The 17119-nt window shown below is 41.7% G+C and overlaps 1 protein-coding gene across 1 annotated transcript in view; it reads right to left on the bottom strand.

Moving 5' to 3' along the window:
• The window catches only part of kcnk9 (potassium channel, subfamily K, member 9), a 47922-nt gene extending 31765 nt beyond the window's left edge, over positions 1–16157 (bottom strand). The window contains exon 1 of the mRNA XM_069703375.1: positions 14645–16157. Within this exon, the coding sequence (XP_069559476.1) occupies positions 14645–15257 (613 nt within the window). The 5' untranslated portion in view covers positions 15258–16157. The remainder of the gene's footprint in view (positions 1–14644) is intronic.
• Between the last annotated feature and the right edge of the window lie 962 nt (positions 16158–17119).

The raw sequence follows: 17119 nt of genomic DNA, 5'->3' as shown, positions 1-17119 counted from the left end.
CTGTGTCATGCTGACTCACAGCCTGGGGCGGCCACAGCGGATCAAAATGCAACTAGCAGCCAAAGGATGACGTCATGTAAATGTCAGATCTTATGTTGCAGAGCCCACTTGACTCCCAGACTGCTGGGAAATAGGAGTTAGATTCAGGAGTAGAAGTTCAAAGGTCTTCAGGTATTACACATTAGACAACCTGGTATAAGGTCATAGCATGTAATACACTCACCAGTTCACTGGAAGACACAGCTTTGCCTCATGTGGTGTCAAAAAACACATGGTTAGACTTGCACATCAAAATGATGATGCTTTAAAGAAATCTGTTTCACGTTCTCAGGGATTCAAATTCCTCCCCTCTGAATGAAAGTCCACTACTGGACAGGGAAGGAAGGAAGAAGCGAACAGTGAATCCAACTTGATCTGATAGGGAGGCCTAGGACACTAGGCCCCGCCCACCTGTAGCGGAAACCTGACAGCACCACATACCGCTTTTTGAAGCCTAAAATATATTTAATGATAGGTTTATTTTCAGAAGGACCAACAGAAAACTAATAAGAAGGAGTGTCTTCAGCCAAAGACACCATTCTGACTTGTGGAAAAAATGTATTGACTTTGTATTTTTTGATTGTTGAAGTTGAATGGGAGTCTATGGAACCAGAGGGTTTTTGGATCCAACCTCTAGCTGCCCATGGTAGTATTGCACTTCCGCTTTGGCCTCAATTTTCAGACCCAGCTTTGTCCACTTTTATATACAGTCTATGGGTAACATACATCTTCTCATGTTAGGACGACGCAGTCACACAGACACGCTACCCTCTAGTGGACCGGCGCCTGTATTACACGCTTTGCTACATTTACATGGCTGCATTAGAAATCCTCACAATGTAAGATACTTAAAAAAAAAAAAAAAAAAAGGGTTATATTCTGTGTATTCTTTTTGTTTGCATATCAAGTAAAAATAAAGAAAAGCAACAACATACTAGTTTGTCTCCAAAAAGTTTTGGACTTCCTATCCAATCCTATTTGTTGCTACTGAAGACTTTTTTTTGGTAAATAAGCGTCTTCGCTTTCATGCCAAGAGTTAGATGACGAGATCGATACCACTCTCTTATCTGTCCGTTATGTATGGAGCAAGAACCATATTATAATAGAGACTGGAGAGGCTGGAGCAAACAGCTGGCACTCTCAAAAATGAACCAATATGAATACCTGAGAGCTCAGCACAGGGCAACTTAAAACACCACAACCAAAAACGCACTGCAGAAGCAGAAAACAAAGACAAATACAGTACTTATTTCGTGGATGCACATTTGTCTTACAATAAGGAAAGTATTTTTTAAAACCAGCTGAAGGAGAGATTGCATTGAGTCACTGAAGGGAGTGTTCAGGCTGGATGAAACGTACAACATTTCATGTCTATATTTTCTGTCGATGTTGAGATGTTTCTGTTTGCTTACAGCCATGATGCTGATGAGTCCAACGAGGCAAGAAAAGTGAGCGGTCTGATGACTATTTACAAAAAAGCCAACAGGTCTTATAGATCACTTTATTAGGAGGTCAAACTGAAAGTGAGGGCACCCGAAATGTCGGTTAGAATGTGTAATTAACGGATGTTTAAACAACCGGTTTGGGTAATAATTTTATCATTTGCTTCTGTTTCTTCCTCCAAATTAGTCTGTCCAACTTGGAGGTTTGTTTATTCACCTGCTCTTCATGCTGCTTGTGTTTCTTCCACCATCTGACTCCTTTTAGTAATATTGCAGCAATTAACTTGGTGAAAATACTGTTGTTAAGACAGATAAACATGATGACTTACCGCTGAAACCTTTAGAAAGTGAGACCTTGAAATGTAAACATGTAAATTATAGGGTCTCTTGTGTCTGGTCCTTATGGTCGTAAAAAAATTGAAATTATCTATTAAGTTCATCATATATCAAACAGCATGAAAAAAATGTATTGAAATGTTTTACTGTGTGCTTGTGTCAAGTGTTGTATCTGAGTTCAAAACTTTAGTCTGATATAATCTCGTTACATACCGTGCATGACGTAGCCCATCATGCAGGCCATAAGAGGTTACTGGCGCAAACTTCTCTCTTCCAGCATCACTATTTCTGTCAAATATCACATTCATATTGTCAACCAGTGCTGCTACCTTATGACAGGTGGCAAAAGGTGTGCCTGTTATATGGACTGTAAAGTCGGTGGAGCAGGTGTGTTGGACATCGGATTGCTTGTACTGTATTTGGACCAAGCGGCAACCAGCCGTGAGGTCACCCGTTGGTTTGTGAACGGCTGTTATGAAGCCTCGAGTTCGGATTTTCACCATCTTGCTAGTTTGGAGCAGTTTGGAGCAGGAAGTGACCATATTTGGTCGAGCTGCGGGGGAGCGAGCGGTGGATCTGACTCGATGTGATTGGAAACTCGACACAACGTCCCGCCCACCGATAGCCACAACCTGACTGCACCACAGGCCTGTCAATCAAACTGATAGCCCCCAAAATGTTGCTTTTTGAAGCTTATTTTTTAATTAATGACTGATTAATCAGTTTTAGATAAAAACTAATAAAAAGGAGCAACTATAGCTAGCAACACCAAAATTACTCATGGAAAGAATTTATTGACTTCATATTTCGTGATGGAAGTTAAATGGGAGTCTACGGAGCCGGAGCCTTTTTGGAGCAAACATCTAGTGGCCCTCAGTGGTATTACAGCTTATCGGCCTCATTTTTCAGACCCAGAAGCTACGAACACTTATATATAGGCTATTATTATGATTTTTGTTTTCTAACAAAGATTCCCAAAGCCAAATATTGGAGCCCTTTTGTCACCATTTAATTCTGAAAGAAGACAATCAAAATTCTTCTTGTTAATCTTTACATACTGTGACCCCTAATTTGTCTGGATTTCTCCATTTATCTTCTTTTTTTCCTGCTTCATCCTCCCATTTTTTTTCCACAGCCAACAACAAAGAGGCACTGCAGTTCATCAAGCAACAGCTCACTCTCCACTCCCACCAGCCCACTCGAGCCTGGATGAGCCCACTGTGCTTGCTGCTGCTTCATCCATGCTGAAGTGGAACATCCACCACTTGAGTCCTCTATGAAACTCAAAGGGAGAGAGGAAGCCTCCATCCCTGCTGCCCTGTGGGCATTGGGACACGTTTATCTCTGTGGCAGAGGCGTCTCTCTTCACATGCAACAACTAACATAGCTGTCAGGGATCAAATCAGAGACACGATGCAGCAAAGTCGTACCACCGGAACTGGAGGTGAGCAGTAAGAACAGCAGAGTCCTTTGAAGCTAAATGAGCTGCAAATAGAATCTGTTCCCCTTGTTTATTTTACATTAACCCTCGCCTCTTACTGTAGCCCAATGGATGCTGCTTTCTTTAACCTCAGGATAGTTGCTGCTCCGAGGTTGGTAGCTCTTCGAGACGACTGATAAAAGCTCTGAACCAGGATTTAGACGGATGAGAGGCGAGTATACAGCAAAACTTTAGAAACACGTGTTGCATAAAGGTGAAGAGGAGTCAGCTACTGTAGCTTTAAGGGTCTTGTCTCTTTGTGTGGCTTCGCTTGGCTGCTACAGATGATACTTTTCTGATGTCATTCAAGCTTCTCAGCACAGTTGTCGTAGTGTCTGACTTGAGAGTAACAACATTGCTCTCCTTTTTTGTGCAAACTTAAAGTATTTAATTGCACAGCGAATCTACACAGTGGGCCAAGCAACACATGAGCATTTGAATACATATATTACATTTAATATCTCTATTATTTTATTTTGCCTCCATATCTTTTTTTTCCTAGTTTAGTTTTATTCATACAAGTGGCCATTGCACACAAGCCTTACAGAGCGTACCTTTCTGCATGTTACAGCCCAAAACACAAGCATGAAATAAACACAACTTTAAATCTTGAATCAAACAATCCTAACATAAGTGCCTCTGTCAATTTGCACAGGGAAAATAAATGTTTGCAATCGACAGTTTGGGTATTTATTTTTACTGCTCAGCTTTGTTTTCTCTTCCAGATCAACCTTCACTATTTTAATCCACCAGACCTCTTTTATTCAGTAGTCATAAACTCATTTTTTAAAAGTAATAAAAAATGATTTGTTGTTCTTGTAAAACCCTGTTCCTTGTAATTAATTCATACACCACATCTGCAGTGTGTATCAAAGGCATTCTGTTGCCTCAAAGCCAAAACAATAACCCTGATGATATCATCAGAATTATTGATGACATCATCAGGTTATTTTCATAGACCTTGGAAAATCTGTCTACAGAGCCCCAGACTCAATGATACAGCTGTCTGTAGAGGCTGAGTGGCACTTCTTACAACGAATACACTGCCTTTGATTTAGAAAAGAGGAAGAGCGCCCTTTAAGATGAAGATAGTTTGACATACCAGAGTCCTTTAAATCTGTCTTTTTCACTAACAATACTTCACGTCATTTTTTTTTTTTTAGGATAAAGCTGCAGGGCCGAACTGTGCTGCACACAGGGACCTTGTGTGCACAGTTTACCCTTTGAGCAGTGAAAACAGACTCGCCAGCTCCAGAGCCAGCGACTCCCACAGAGAGCATCAGCACCGCAGGAACACACTCCCATCGATCTGTGTGGAGACCTCCATCAGGCTCCCGGTAGGACGCTCCAGCAAAGTGAAAATAATCTACCCGCTGAAAAGTGCAACTGGGGTGAACGCCTCGAATAATTTTTCAATAAGCAGTCAGACAGTATATTAACAACTCTCTTGTTTTCAGAAGAGAGGTGAATACAAATTCAGCCATCGTGATGAAGTAGGGTAGTAACAGCTGCCAAACAGGAAGGTGTCAAATTACAGCACAGATTTGAATTTAGAAACTGGGGACATGAACATAAAAACTTAAAACCACTGAATCATAGATGCTGGATACATAGAGAGAGGTACAGCTAATAGAACGCTGGCGCCAATCTTCATCTGTTTAATAAACTTGTTTTAATGGATGTCTCTCCATTGTTACTCAAAATTCCAGATGCAAGTTACAGACAATTTCTCACAAACATGAGAGTGGTATAAACCTTCACATCTAATTCTAAGCAAGAAAGTGACTGCCAGCTATAATATTTTTGTTCTAAAAATGTTGAATATAAATATTATTCAATGTTCCAGTTATTTCTTCAGCTGGAAGTTGTTGTTGTTGTTGTTGTTTTTTCGTTCCTAGAACGTTTTTCTTAAAGATGGGATAACGTTCTCTAAAAACATTCTACAAATATTTTGTGTTGTCAGGCGGTAGTCATTGTTGTACTAATTCAATCCATCTAGAAGTTTTTGAGATATTTCTCAAAATCTGGTGATTTTTTTTTGTACTGTTGTGAACATGGTTATGTGAACAACATGGTTTGGCATAGAAATAAAATATGTTTCTGAAATATCCCCCAAAGAAGCTTCTCAGCGATCAATCCTGAGACTGTGAAGGTTCAGTTTCACACTTTCACAGAAGAAGATAAAATGATCTGAGTGTGCTTTTCGCTGTCACATTATCTATTTATTATTCTACATTTGTGTTGCTTGATTAAAACTAAAGTCTTGTCCAATCAGTACAAACCTCGTCCATAGCATTTACTAATTGCTCCGTTAATCAAAGCCGCTTTAATCGGACCATAAAAAAAAACATGAAGTAAGCTTTTAATCATCATATATACACACCTGTTACGCAACTCAGTGTCATGCATTATGAATGAGCAAATCACCTGGATTAAAAAATGCTCAATCATTTTATCGACTGATGCTTGAGAAGAGACATCATGGCCTCCCGTGGCCTCGATGTAGTGGAGATTCACATAATCCATACTAACGAACATGGGGGTGTTACAGCTGTGGCACAAAAACTGTGTTGATGTTGTACGCACAGCTCTCCAATCAGTCCTTGTCGAGAGGAAGCATAGAGATGGAGAATCTGTGTATTCCTCCACTCAGAGCCTCTCACACACACACACACACACACACACACACACACACACACACACACACACACACACACACACACACACACACACACACACACACACACACACACACACACACACACACACACACACACACATGTAAACACACGGCAATCACCGTCTTCACACCGAACAATCCCTGGCAAGATTACAATGTTTATTGTCGAAGCAGGGGACGACAGCTGACCGGGGGCAAAGTGCAGCTTTTAGCAGCCTCTGGCCTGCGTGGAGCGTCAGACTAATCACAGAGTGCATCTGCTCTATGCAAAGGGCCTGACGAAAAGTTCTCTGCACGCCCAGCCCTGCAGACACCGTCTCTATAGAATTTAATTCACATATGAGATGCTTTTATGTGCTTCTGGACACACACCTTTCTTTTGATCTTTTGTGGAATACATGAATAAAAATAATTTGCAACATAACACCAAAAAGCAGAGGGTGGCTCTTTCTTGATTTTATAATAACTATCATTAACTGGAATACAGAGTTTTCCCCTGTTTATCTGCCATGATATTATTTCTAGATATTATTAAAAGCCACATACTTAATTCTGTAAAATTGATATGGACTGAATTTAATGAGTGCGGGTTAAGAAAGCCTGCAGACAGACCTGAGCTGGAAGGGACAGCCGCTGTGCGGCGTAACGGAAACTGTGGCCGCCACAACAGGTCCAACAAAGACACGGCGCCTGACTCATCTTCACAAAGCGCTTTCATTAGCAGGGACGGCTGATTCATTTATCGGCAAGGACGCTGTTCACTTGTGGAGCACTACAAAATAAAAGCATTTCATTTTCAGGCTGTTGACATTTTGAACATTTATCAGGGGTTTCCTTAAATTGTTGTCTCACTGGGCTTAAAAGCAGTGTTTTATAACCACCACTCAAAAGTAATATGTTACTATGTAGAGCTTTAACACTGCAATAATCAATATTTTAATGTTAACAATGGCCACAATGGTTAGCTCTAGTGACAAACCCACGTATAATTATCTTCACACTCTGCAGCATATCTTAGCTCGATGGAGCTTGTTGTTGTTGTTGTTGATGATGATATTGTTGTATTTTTAGCTAATTGTGTTTTGTCCTGGCCCACAAACTGTTTGCATCAACCTGTTCCCGGCTGACAGCTGTTTTCTGGAGGAAATAAACACATGGTGCTCTACCTTCCCAGCACAAAACAGCTGATAGATGAAGTTCATCAGCAGCTAGCTGGAGGATATAAATGAGCTTTTAAGAGGCAAAACTGACAAATAATTTCCTGAAGAGTAGAGCTCGATCGATACACCGGATGATTGTATTGGCCAACAAAAGATATTTGTACGGGTGTTGTACTTTTTCTTCTTTTTTTTTAACAGAACCTAGTGCAGGAAAAGATGCTTGTAGCAATTTAGAAATTGTTCCATTTGTGTTTTTTTTCTTTTTTATATTTATTTATAATGAATAAATTCCCAGTTTACTTCATTATTTCAGTGCACTGATGTCAGTTTGGACCATAAACTGTAAAATATCTCCCTCCATTGTCACAAGTGTCAAGCATGTTTGCACTTGACAACAATTGAGGGATTACTGTGAAATATTAATATAAATATAAATATAAATATATCAGAACTCTGAGTACATAATTTTGGTATCAGCCTCAAAAATGCAACATCGTTGGACTCTACTTTGGAGTAGGTGGAGACCAAACCAGAGCTAAAGTGAAGGTAAATGATGTATTTAGATTTGTCAGGTCACCAGAAACACCAAAAATGACCGCTGATGATGATCACGTCTGTCTGTCCTGTTTTGATACTCTTCAACTTTACTAGCTGTAGAAAAAAGTAGAAAAAAAAATCATTCATGCCCCTTTAATGCAGCTTTAGTGTACTAGGTTCACACTTTTATTAAAATATATTCAGTGCTCATTGTCATTATCAGGACTTTATTTTTTATTTTTATTTTCAATATAAAATGCAGCGAAGTGAAAAGGCTCATCACTTTGGCGTCTTTTCGTTGCCTTTCTCAGAAACTAACGCTCATACTAAGCAAACACTGTTATGCTAATATATTACTGGGACTACATCATTATTTTCCATTACGTTTGGATGATATTTGCTTTTTATTAGAAATTACATATACAGTAATTGTCAGTTGTGACATTCAAAGAAATGAACGTTCCAACAGCAGGAAACAAATCTCCGATTCATTTGAATTAAAAACAAAGTATTTTTAATCTTCAATTGTTAGCGGCAAATGTATTGTTGATTAAAAAGTAATTATGTTTTTGTCTGCCATTTAGTACGGCCTGAAAGTGCTGCTTGCCCTGATTAAGCTGTATTAGTTTCAGGGAGAGTTGTGATGGTGTTTTGGTATAAGAAAGGAAACACTGAATTCTTCTATCGACAATCATTTTTGCTACAACTTGAGTTGAGAAACCTCCCCGGTGTCAGTCGTCATTCCCTGAACTCCACATATCTGCATGTGTGTACAACACATATTGATATTTCCAGACATTTAGCACAGATGACTTTCACCTCTTAAGCCGTCTGCGGTCTCCCGGCAACACGCAACAACAGGCAGGTGTAGATATACATATATACATATACACACTGTAGCACGCCACCCTCCCCCCCCCAGGGGTTAGTTCCAGCAAGAACACCTCGCCACATGCTGCCATCACTAAGTGTCACATTTGGTGCAATTAATCACCGGGAATAAATAGAGTCAACTCGCAGGTCGGTGTGGATGTTTGTGTGTGTGTGTGTGTGTGGGGGGGGGTGGAGAGACACTCATCCTGGCAGCCGTCATGGGCCCCTCCAGACATCTGGTCGGACATGTGCTAACATTATCACAGCTGGACCTTGGGACATTTTTCTTCCCCTCAGTTTATGGCGGTATGGTGACAGTGAGTTTGAGCACCTGATCACTGACTCTCACTCGAACTTGTTACTGATGTTGCTTTGTTTGGTCTGCTAACAGGGAGCTGAGGACTCCAGCTGTAGATGACAGATGTTTTAATCCTCCGCGAGTGCTCAGCCTCGCAGCTTCCATTTAAAGTGCAGGTCTGAGATTCAGCATTTTTATACTGTGACTTCCTCGATTATTACCACAGCTACTACTTCAACTGCTGTTTATACTGCTAATATTACAGTACAGCTGCTATGTTTTATCCACATTTGGATTGTACTGTATTAAGACTCACATGTTCTTTGTCTAAAAGAATATTATCAATCCAAACTAATAAAAACATGTATTATATCTTGTGTATATAGAAGTGATGATTGCTGAGTACACAGCTTTGTCCTTTCTTCCTCAGGCTGCTGAGGGATTCAGGCAGATTTGTTAAGAATTGGAGGAAGAAACCGATTGGGTCAGCGGTGGGATTTGAAATAAATGGAAAGTGAGAACTATTTTCTTTTGTACTCCAAAAACTAAGATGACATGAGGAGTATCAGTTTTCCATAAAATTGCTCCCATGTTATTGTATTTTTCTTTACAGTTGGATTACTATTTCTTGAAAATGAACAAAACAGGCTGCCACTATTCGTACTGTTGCTAAAGCTACTATGGCAGCTTCTGCTCAGGGTTTTTATTACTCCTGCTGCTAGCACTAAACCTGCTAATACTCCTGCTCCTGTAGCTATGTTCTATGTTGTTTCTACTATTACAACTACTACCACCACTATTATTGTTATTATTACCATTAATGCTGTCACAAACACTACTAGACCAAGCCAACATATCTGCAGTATATACATATCTGCAGTACAGCGCTCTTTATCACAGACTCTACAAGTGTGTTTAACTTATCTGGCTCTCACACAGCAGATCTTTGGTTCAGGTGAGATCTGAAAATGATTTAAATCGTTCATATTCATTAAACTATTCAGGTTTTTCCTTTCATTTGTCGCTAATGAGTAATTAAAGACTCTGGTATCCCCATCTTATTATAATGATGGAAGATGCTGTGATGTCAATGGAAATATCTCCTCACATTTATGTTAAACAGATGAGAAACGTGTTTGGCTGAATGATGACAGCTTTAACCGCACCGTGGTGGACTGCATTGTGGAAACTGTCCCGGGATATTTGATGTTTTGTGCGATTCATTCAGCTCTAAATGTTCACATCCAGCAGCGCAGCATGTAGCACCACATATCTTAATGGGCATCTTTGTACCTTATTTTTACAGTCCCACATGATGACACTGAATTTAATTAGTTTCCACAAACAGCTCACAGTTGACACAGCCCAAATTGTTTCCTTATCTTTGCGGCAGAGTTTCATTTCACACAAAGCTACTTTCACTTTTAGTGGCCCAAATAATGATTAGAAAATCTTTTGATAAAGTGCAGGAGGACAAATCTAGTTTCATTATTTCTAAGAGGAAAATTCCCTTCCAAGGTATTAACAGGTGAGAGTATGAATCTTATTCTGTCAGCTAAATGGTGTGTTGGAGTACGGCCTTTCAATCACCGGGTGAACTCATCAAAACTTTACAAAAAAAAAAATCAAAGATTGGCTGCCTAAAGACACGGATGGCTGCGGCAAAAACTACCTGCAAATAATTCTCTGGGTTTGGGTTTAACCTACTCAAAGGGCCGGATGAAATGGCTGGCAAATCACAAAAGAGATATCAAACTGACATCAGGACACTTTCCTGTGATTGTCTTAACTTTCTAGTCTTATATCGTCCCCGAGGCAGCGAGAAAATTCTATCTGTCCAAAGCCTACAGTAATATCATTGAGAGCGCTGAACATATCGCACTCGATGACTGCTTCATCTAATGATGGCGCTCAATTTCGTCCATTCACAGCCTCTCTTTTTTACCTTAAAGAAAGTCATCTCTTCTTTTATAGAAAACCAGACATACTGCTGGCCACGTCCGAATATGTCACAGCCCGGTATCACGGCAAAGCGTGTAATAGACACACCGGTGTCTAGGCATGAGAATAACACGCACGTAAATATATCACCTGACAAAGGTAATGTGACAGTCATGTCACAACAAAGGACTTGAGACAAAATGAAAAGTACATTTTTTGTGTGATATAAGAGAGGTAGCTTGGTGGGATGAATCCAGGCAGTCACAATATGTTTTTTTGTTTATTTTTTGTCTCGTTTTTGTTCCTTCTAACCACGTGTTTTTTTTCCTGGACCAATAACCACATGGGTTAGCACTAGGTTTAATTTTCCTATAAAGCGCCCATGTAATAGATACGCCCATAGAAAAAAGCAAAACGTGCAATAGCTACGTGGCGTCGAGGCGTGAGAATAACACATTTTGCTTTAGTAGACAGGCGTTGCATGTCATCCTGGTGTAACACCCATCAGTCCACTATGCTTACTGTGTCAGTGTCAGCTTCACCCTAGTAGCAAAAAAAAACCCATGTGGTTAGAGTCAAGAAAAAAAAAAAACACGTGGTTTGGTTCAGGCACAAAAACTGCTTGATTCGGTTTAGGCAAAGATTTCTTTGACTAAATCCACGATGCTGTCTAACAGACTCGAACCCTGATCTCCTGGGTTAAAGCTCCGGTTTAATCTGAAGTTTTACTGCTGACAAGACGTTTATGAAAATGTTTTATTGAATCTGTCATCACTTTCTCCTTTATCTCCTGGTACGGGTCACGGGTCACATTAAACATAAGAATAGACTACAGAGTAATGCTGAAGTGTGCTGGCACGACCTTGAACGACCTCACTCAGCTGTACAAGACTTCTCGGCTGATCTCAGCCGTCTCCTGTCCAAAGAGTTCGTGTTGTGTCCGTCTGGCTGCCAGTGCAAGTTGCCAACATGCAAGACAAATAGACTCTTTAGTCCCAGCTGCTGTTGGCCTTTTAAATAATTCAATGTTATTTTTAGCCTGTATTTATTTTCTATTTGATTCTTGTGATTTTTATATGGTTTTTGGTTTTATATTTTACAACTGTATGTTTTTTTTTTTACATTATAATTGTTTACCTGTCTTGTTACCGCTGACTGTACAACAAAACGGGGATCATAAAGATGTTCTTGATCATTGATCCCTCCAATCACTTTTCACCTTTAGGCGAGACAAAACGTGACACTGACATGGTGCCCTCTGGCACACTGACGGCTGTGTTGCTGGGCTGAATACGGACAGTTGGCCATTTAAACAGAGTACGTCTAACACTTCTGTCAAATTGTGTTTATCTCTAACGGCGGTTTAGCCTGCGTGTTGGTCTCAAACTCACTGGTTCCTGATGGAGATGTAAATATTGAAATCTTCAGATGATTGGATTCATTCAAAACAGACTGAATTATTTCTTAAAGCAGCTGGACACTGAACCAGGAGGGAATTCTGTGTCTGTCAGGGACTATCTTTGCCTGCAGATTGAGACACAGTTCATAAAAAAGTAAGCATATAAGGGTGTAAAACGAACCAGTCAGCGCAACAGTGGAGCTCTACGTCACAGAGGATTGTGATATAACAATTTTCAGGTTTACAGAAAATACATGTTAGTAGGATCAGTTTTTTGGTTTGAGGTTTCTCGTGTGTTTTGGTGACAATAGTGTCCAGACTTATTCATTAAGATCAGGTATGATGAGATTTTATTGATGCTGTGTGAAGGAAATTTGGTCAATATCACATGTTTTTTTCTTGTTTTCATCTGGCAGTCGAAATGGAAAATCATCAAACTGACGGTCAGTGCATTGAACTGTGTTCTGCTGATGTTTTATGATCAGTAAAAAGGAACCCTTAAAGAGCTATATTTGTTTATTTTTAGTGACAGTTTTCTCTGAATTCTTCTGGAAGCGCATCAAACTAATTTCCACCCCACTTTGCAGAATGGTTTTACTATGTCATCAGAATCTTTGGTGGACCTAAAGCGATGAAATGAAACTCTGGCAATCAATAACTTCTCTGGCCGCACATCTTTTCTCTCTAGAACTTAATGAAAGCAGCCACTGCTGTGAAATCATTCTGAACAACTGTCGCTGCTTCCTGCATCACTCGGAGAAGTCAAATAAAGGTCAGTCCTGCACATGTTGCAGTGGGAAAATAAAAAAAAGTCTGCATGTCCCCTGAAATGTTCAAACTCCTCGTTTACACACACACACACACACACACACACACACACACACACACACACACACACACACACACACACACACACACACACACAGAGAGAGAGAGAGCGGGTGTGTTTCCTACAGAGGAGGCCGCAGTAAATGGAACCACTTCACAGAAACATGAATATTACAATGGCTCTCTTTGCTGTAGCCTAGAGACAGCAGCAGATCCAGCTTCACAGTGCGGCGCAGTTGTCCCTTTTAAGTGTTGCCTGGCAAACTGGAGGACAGGCCTTGTGGTGCATTAGTACCCCCCCTTTCTCCTACCCCTCCCCCTGCTCTTCCCCCTACTGAAGTTAAAAAGTCCTCATCTTGAATAACAGAGTCTGACTCCTGTAAATGGAGAAAGCGCGTCTTTGTGACCTGCGTTCATTTTTACAAAAAGTCTGGCCCGTCTTCTAAACTCAGCTGATTGAGAGACTGGATTTAAACTTGTTAGTTTTTAGTTTTTTTTGTAACATGGCCACGCACGCTTTAAATTAATCCAATTTAGTCCAAGTCAATTCAACAAAGCTTCTCTCGGCACGCATGCTGATTAAAATGCAAAAAGCAGTGTGGCTGGATTGTGGAGTGTAAACAAAGAGACACTCAGATTTACCCCCTCCTTTCCAGCCTGAAATAAACCTTTATGACGCAAATGCATCAGAGGGAGCAGAGTCAAACTGATGTAATGTATGTTGCATTTTGAGGGGGGATCAGAAAAACAAATGTAAAGCAGATTGATTTGTGATTTCAGCCAGGCGTGAGCAGCTGTTTTCATCCAGGTTGGGTTTTATTCTCTTATTTTTGGGGAAAAAAACTTCAAAATGTGAATCTAACCTCAGAAATAAGCCTGAAAATGTTATATTAGAGAACAACATAAAAGAAAGTGAGTAGGATGAGTTGAAGTGACGTCAGGCTGCTGAACTTTTCTCTTGCCTGCGGCTGAACTCGGAGGAGCTGTCCTTTCAGCACCACTACACCGCCTGCTGCTCCGTCAGGGCCGCTTTCACAGAGCAGCACAGCTCCGTGTGTCTCCTTTCTGCAGCCCTTTCACAATAATAACCTCGGCATGTCTTCCACCCTCCACTCCCCCTCTGCTCTCTCACACTTTTCCTGGTGACGCACAAAAGTTCAAATTCTGCAGCTGCACGAGAAGAAATGATGTGTGTGTGCATCAGCTGAGCACGCGAGTCCGTCACGCTTCGTGATCCCTTAGCGTTATGGATCCTATGTGATTTCTTTTTTTTTTTTTTTTTCAAAAAAAATTTTTTTTTAGGAAGCCTAAATCCAACTAGTGTCATGTGATGGTGACACAGTGACGCGTCCTCGCAGCGCAGCTCCCTTTAGGAGCACAGCGTGAGTGCTGCAACATGTTGCTTAAAAACTTTATCTAAACACTCGGTGAGCGATTAATCTGCTCAGGTCTGATTCTGTGTGACTGCTCTGAAGATGAACACGTGCTGCGCCGACAAACCCTTTTATCGCTTTGAAATTGTAGTTTTCCTCACACAAAAAAAACAAAGCCATCCTGTTGCGCTGCCTGTAATAAGAAGTCGGTTACACACACGTTAGAGTCCGGGACTCACCAAACAGACTGATGCTTACCTATGGTGGTTATAACAGTGATGGCAAAGTAAAAGGAGCCTGCGAATTTCCACTGCACCCCGGCTCTGTGGGGCTCAGCCTCCATGATGATGCTCTCCAGTTTGCGGTAATCATCCTCGCTGATGTTATATTTCCCCTGGAGACGCTTCTCCTCCGCTTCCAGCTGCTCTTTCTCGCGCATCTCGAAGTCGGACTCCAGGGCGTCAAAGACGGCGGCCCCGACCAGCAGGTATGTAAACGTGCAAATGATCAGGGACAAGGTCCGCACGTTTTGCCGCTTCATGGCCAACAGGAACCGGCGACCGAGGGGCTCATGTCCCCTCGGGTTCCCCGGGAAGGCGCAGCAAGCGTGAGGGAAGCCGTGTGGACAGCGCCTGGAGGCGGAGGCGCAGTAAGGTGCACTCCGGTTACGGTGGCCGCGGCGGACGCCGGAGTCGGAGCACCGGTGGATATCCGCCGCCTTGTAGTGATCCCGGTGACAGACCCCCAGATCCTGCTCCTGGTTCGCAGAGAGACACAAGAGACTGCTGGATCGCCTGGACCAGGAGCCCTGCAGCCGAGAGACCCTGCGCAAGACCTGCCCAAACCAAGTCCTCCCGGTGCGCAGTGCCATCAACAAGCTGCTTCCAAGAACGCCTGTTGGTCTCTTTTCTCCTCGACCCTACACTGATCTGAATAAAGGCTTCCAACCGAATTAATCAGCGGCAACAGATCCTCTTTTCTTTTTCCCTCCTTTCTTTGATGCTCCACTCTAAGTTAGTCTGTGATGGGAATTAAAATGTCCTACAACCGGGCATCTTTTCGCACGTCTCTTAAGTTTTAGCCAAACAGCTCCCCGGTCACTGGAACCTGATCAGCATTCAGGCTATTTTTAGAAGCCATTCTGCTTAGACAGGAAAGACAGGAAAAAAAAAATCTATTTACTGTCCGTGAAATCCTCAAATCTTCCTCACAAACAACAGGCAGCATCCTCAGCAGAAATGTGCTGAGTCGTCCACCAGACGAGAGGGTCACAGAGGAACATTAAGTCAGGAAATGTTACTTGACATGAAAGAAAATATCACAGCCTTATTTCCCTGATCTGTTGCTCTATTCCTGCTTCAACTCACCACTTGTTAAAAGAAGAACAAAAAAATATTCCAAGCACGAAACAACAACAGGTTCCATCGTACAGATGAGTTTCCTCGGATGAATTTTAGGGATGAATCTGAGGGACGAAATAAAAACACTTTAGAGCAGGAATAAGAGATATTCTCTAAAGGTTAGCACGCGCTCTGTGCCCGCAGTGGCACTCATGCTCCGTTGCGCACATCCAAGCGCACTCCACAGCTCCTCTCCCGAACTGTCTGCGGATCCCTTTGAGCTGATTTGGAGGCTGTAAAAAAAAAAAAAAAAAAAGAAAAAAGACACGCACACATGTGGTTTTCCTCGTCGCGCGCGGGGGCCTCGGAGTTAACCATGCGTGTCACGAGCTGCTCGTATTTTGAAGTCTCCACATTTGTATGTCTCCTCACACTCCAGACTCTAAATCGGTGGGCGTTGCTCCTCCCGTCTCTTCTTCTTTTTCTCTGTTTTCCAAGTGTCACGAATCATCCGAGTTGTGGCCTGAGAAGCTGCCTGACTCCCTGAAGCCTTTTCTCTCCGGGCGAACCCCCCCCCCCCCTCAACCCCCACCCTCTTTCCTCCACACCTCATCTCTCCACACACGCGCGACCCTTCCCACAGTAACCACTTGTGCTCATGATATGGACACAGAGGGTTCACTTGGACTCATATTAGTGCTGTGTACACACATACACACATATATACATATATATATATGTGTGTGTGTGTGTGTGTGTGTGTGTGTGTGTGTGTGTGTGTGTGTGTGTGTGTGTGTGTGTGTGTGTGTATATATATATATATATATATATATATATATATATATATATATAGCATTACAACTGCAGGGAAAAATCAACTTTGCAAGCCGGGATGCAGCTGCACATGTCGGTGCGCTGTCCATGGTGCTGAAGGCAACGGCACCAGACTAATGAACAGGTCACATTTGTTCCTCCATTTGTGTTTCTGTTGTTTTCCATTGATCTCCAGTGTTTGTACGGATTCCATTGTTAGAGCATGTTAGAGCATGAATGATGCAGAGTGTTGCTCGCTGACTCGGGTTCATCGGAGGGATTCACTTTTGTTCCAGGACTCGGTGCCAAAAGTCAGTCTGTTGTCTTCTGTAAAGTGTTTCTGGGTGTTTTATGACCTGAGAGGAGACAAGGGAGAGAAACAAGAGGTGGGATTTGGCATTGAACTGATGTTATGGTATAAACTGTAACTACCTGAAAGCACTGAGCCATAGAAATTTAAAGGATCAAGATTTCAGACAAAAAAAATTAAAGTCAAACTCATCTCTCACTTTGGATCTTCATCCGAGAATCATTACGAAGTTCCTGTTTGAGCACCAACTTAATCAGTGATCATCTTTTT

Source organism: Brachyistius frenatus, unplaced genomic scaffold (genome assembly GCF_029030835.1).
Source record: "Brachyistius frenatus isolate BFR_SWC_R1_liver_20210118 unplaced genomic scaffold, ASM2903083v1 Contig_46, whole genome shotgun sequence".
In the NCBI taxonomy this organism is placed as follows: Eukaryota; Metazoa; Chordata; class Actinopteri; family Embiotocidae; genus Brachyistius; species Brachyistius frenatus.
Note: the sequence above shows the minus strand (reverse complement) of the source record. Positions and strands in the feature narration are given on the sequence as shown.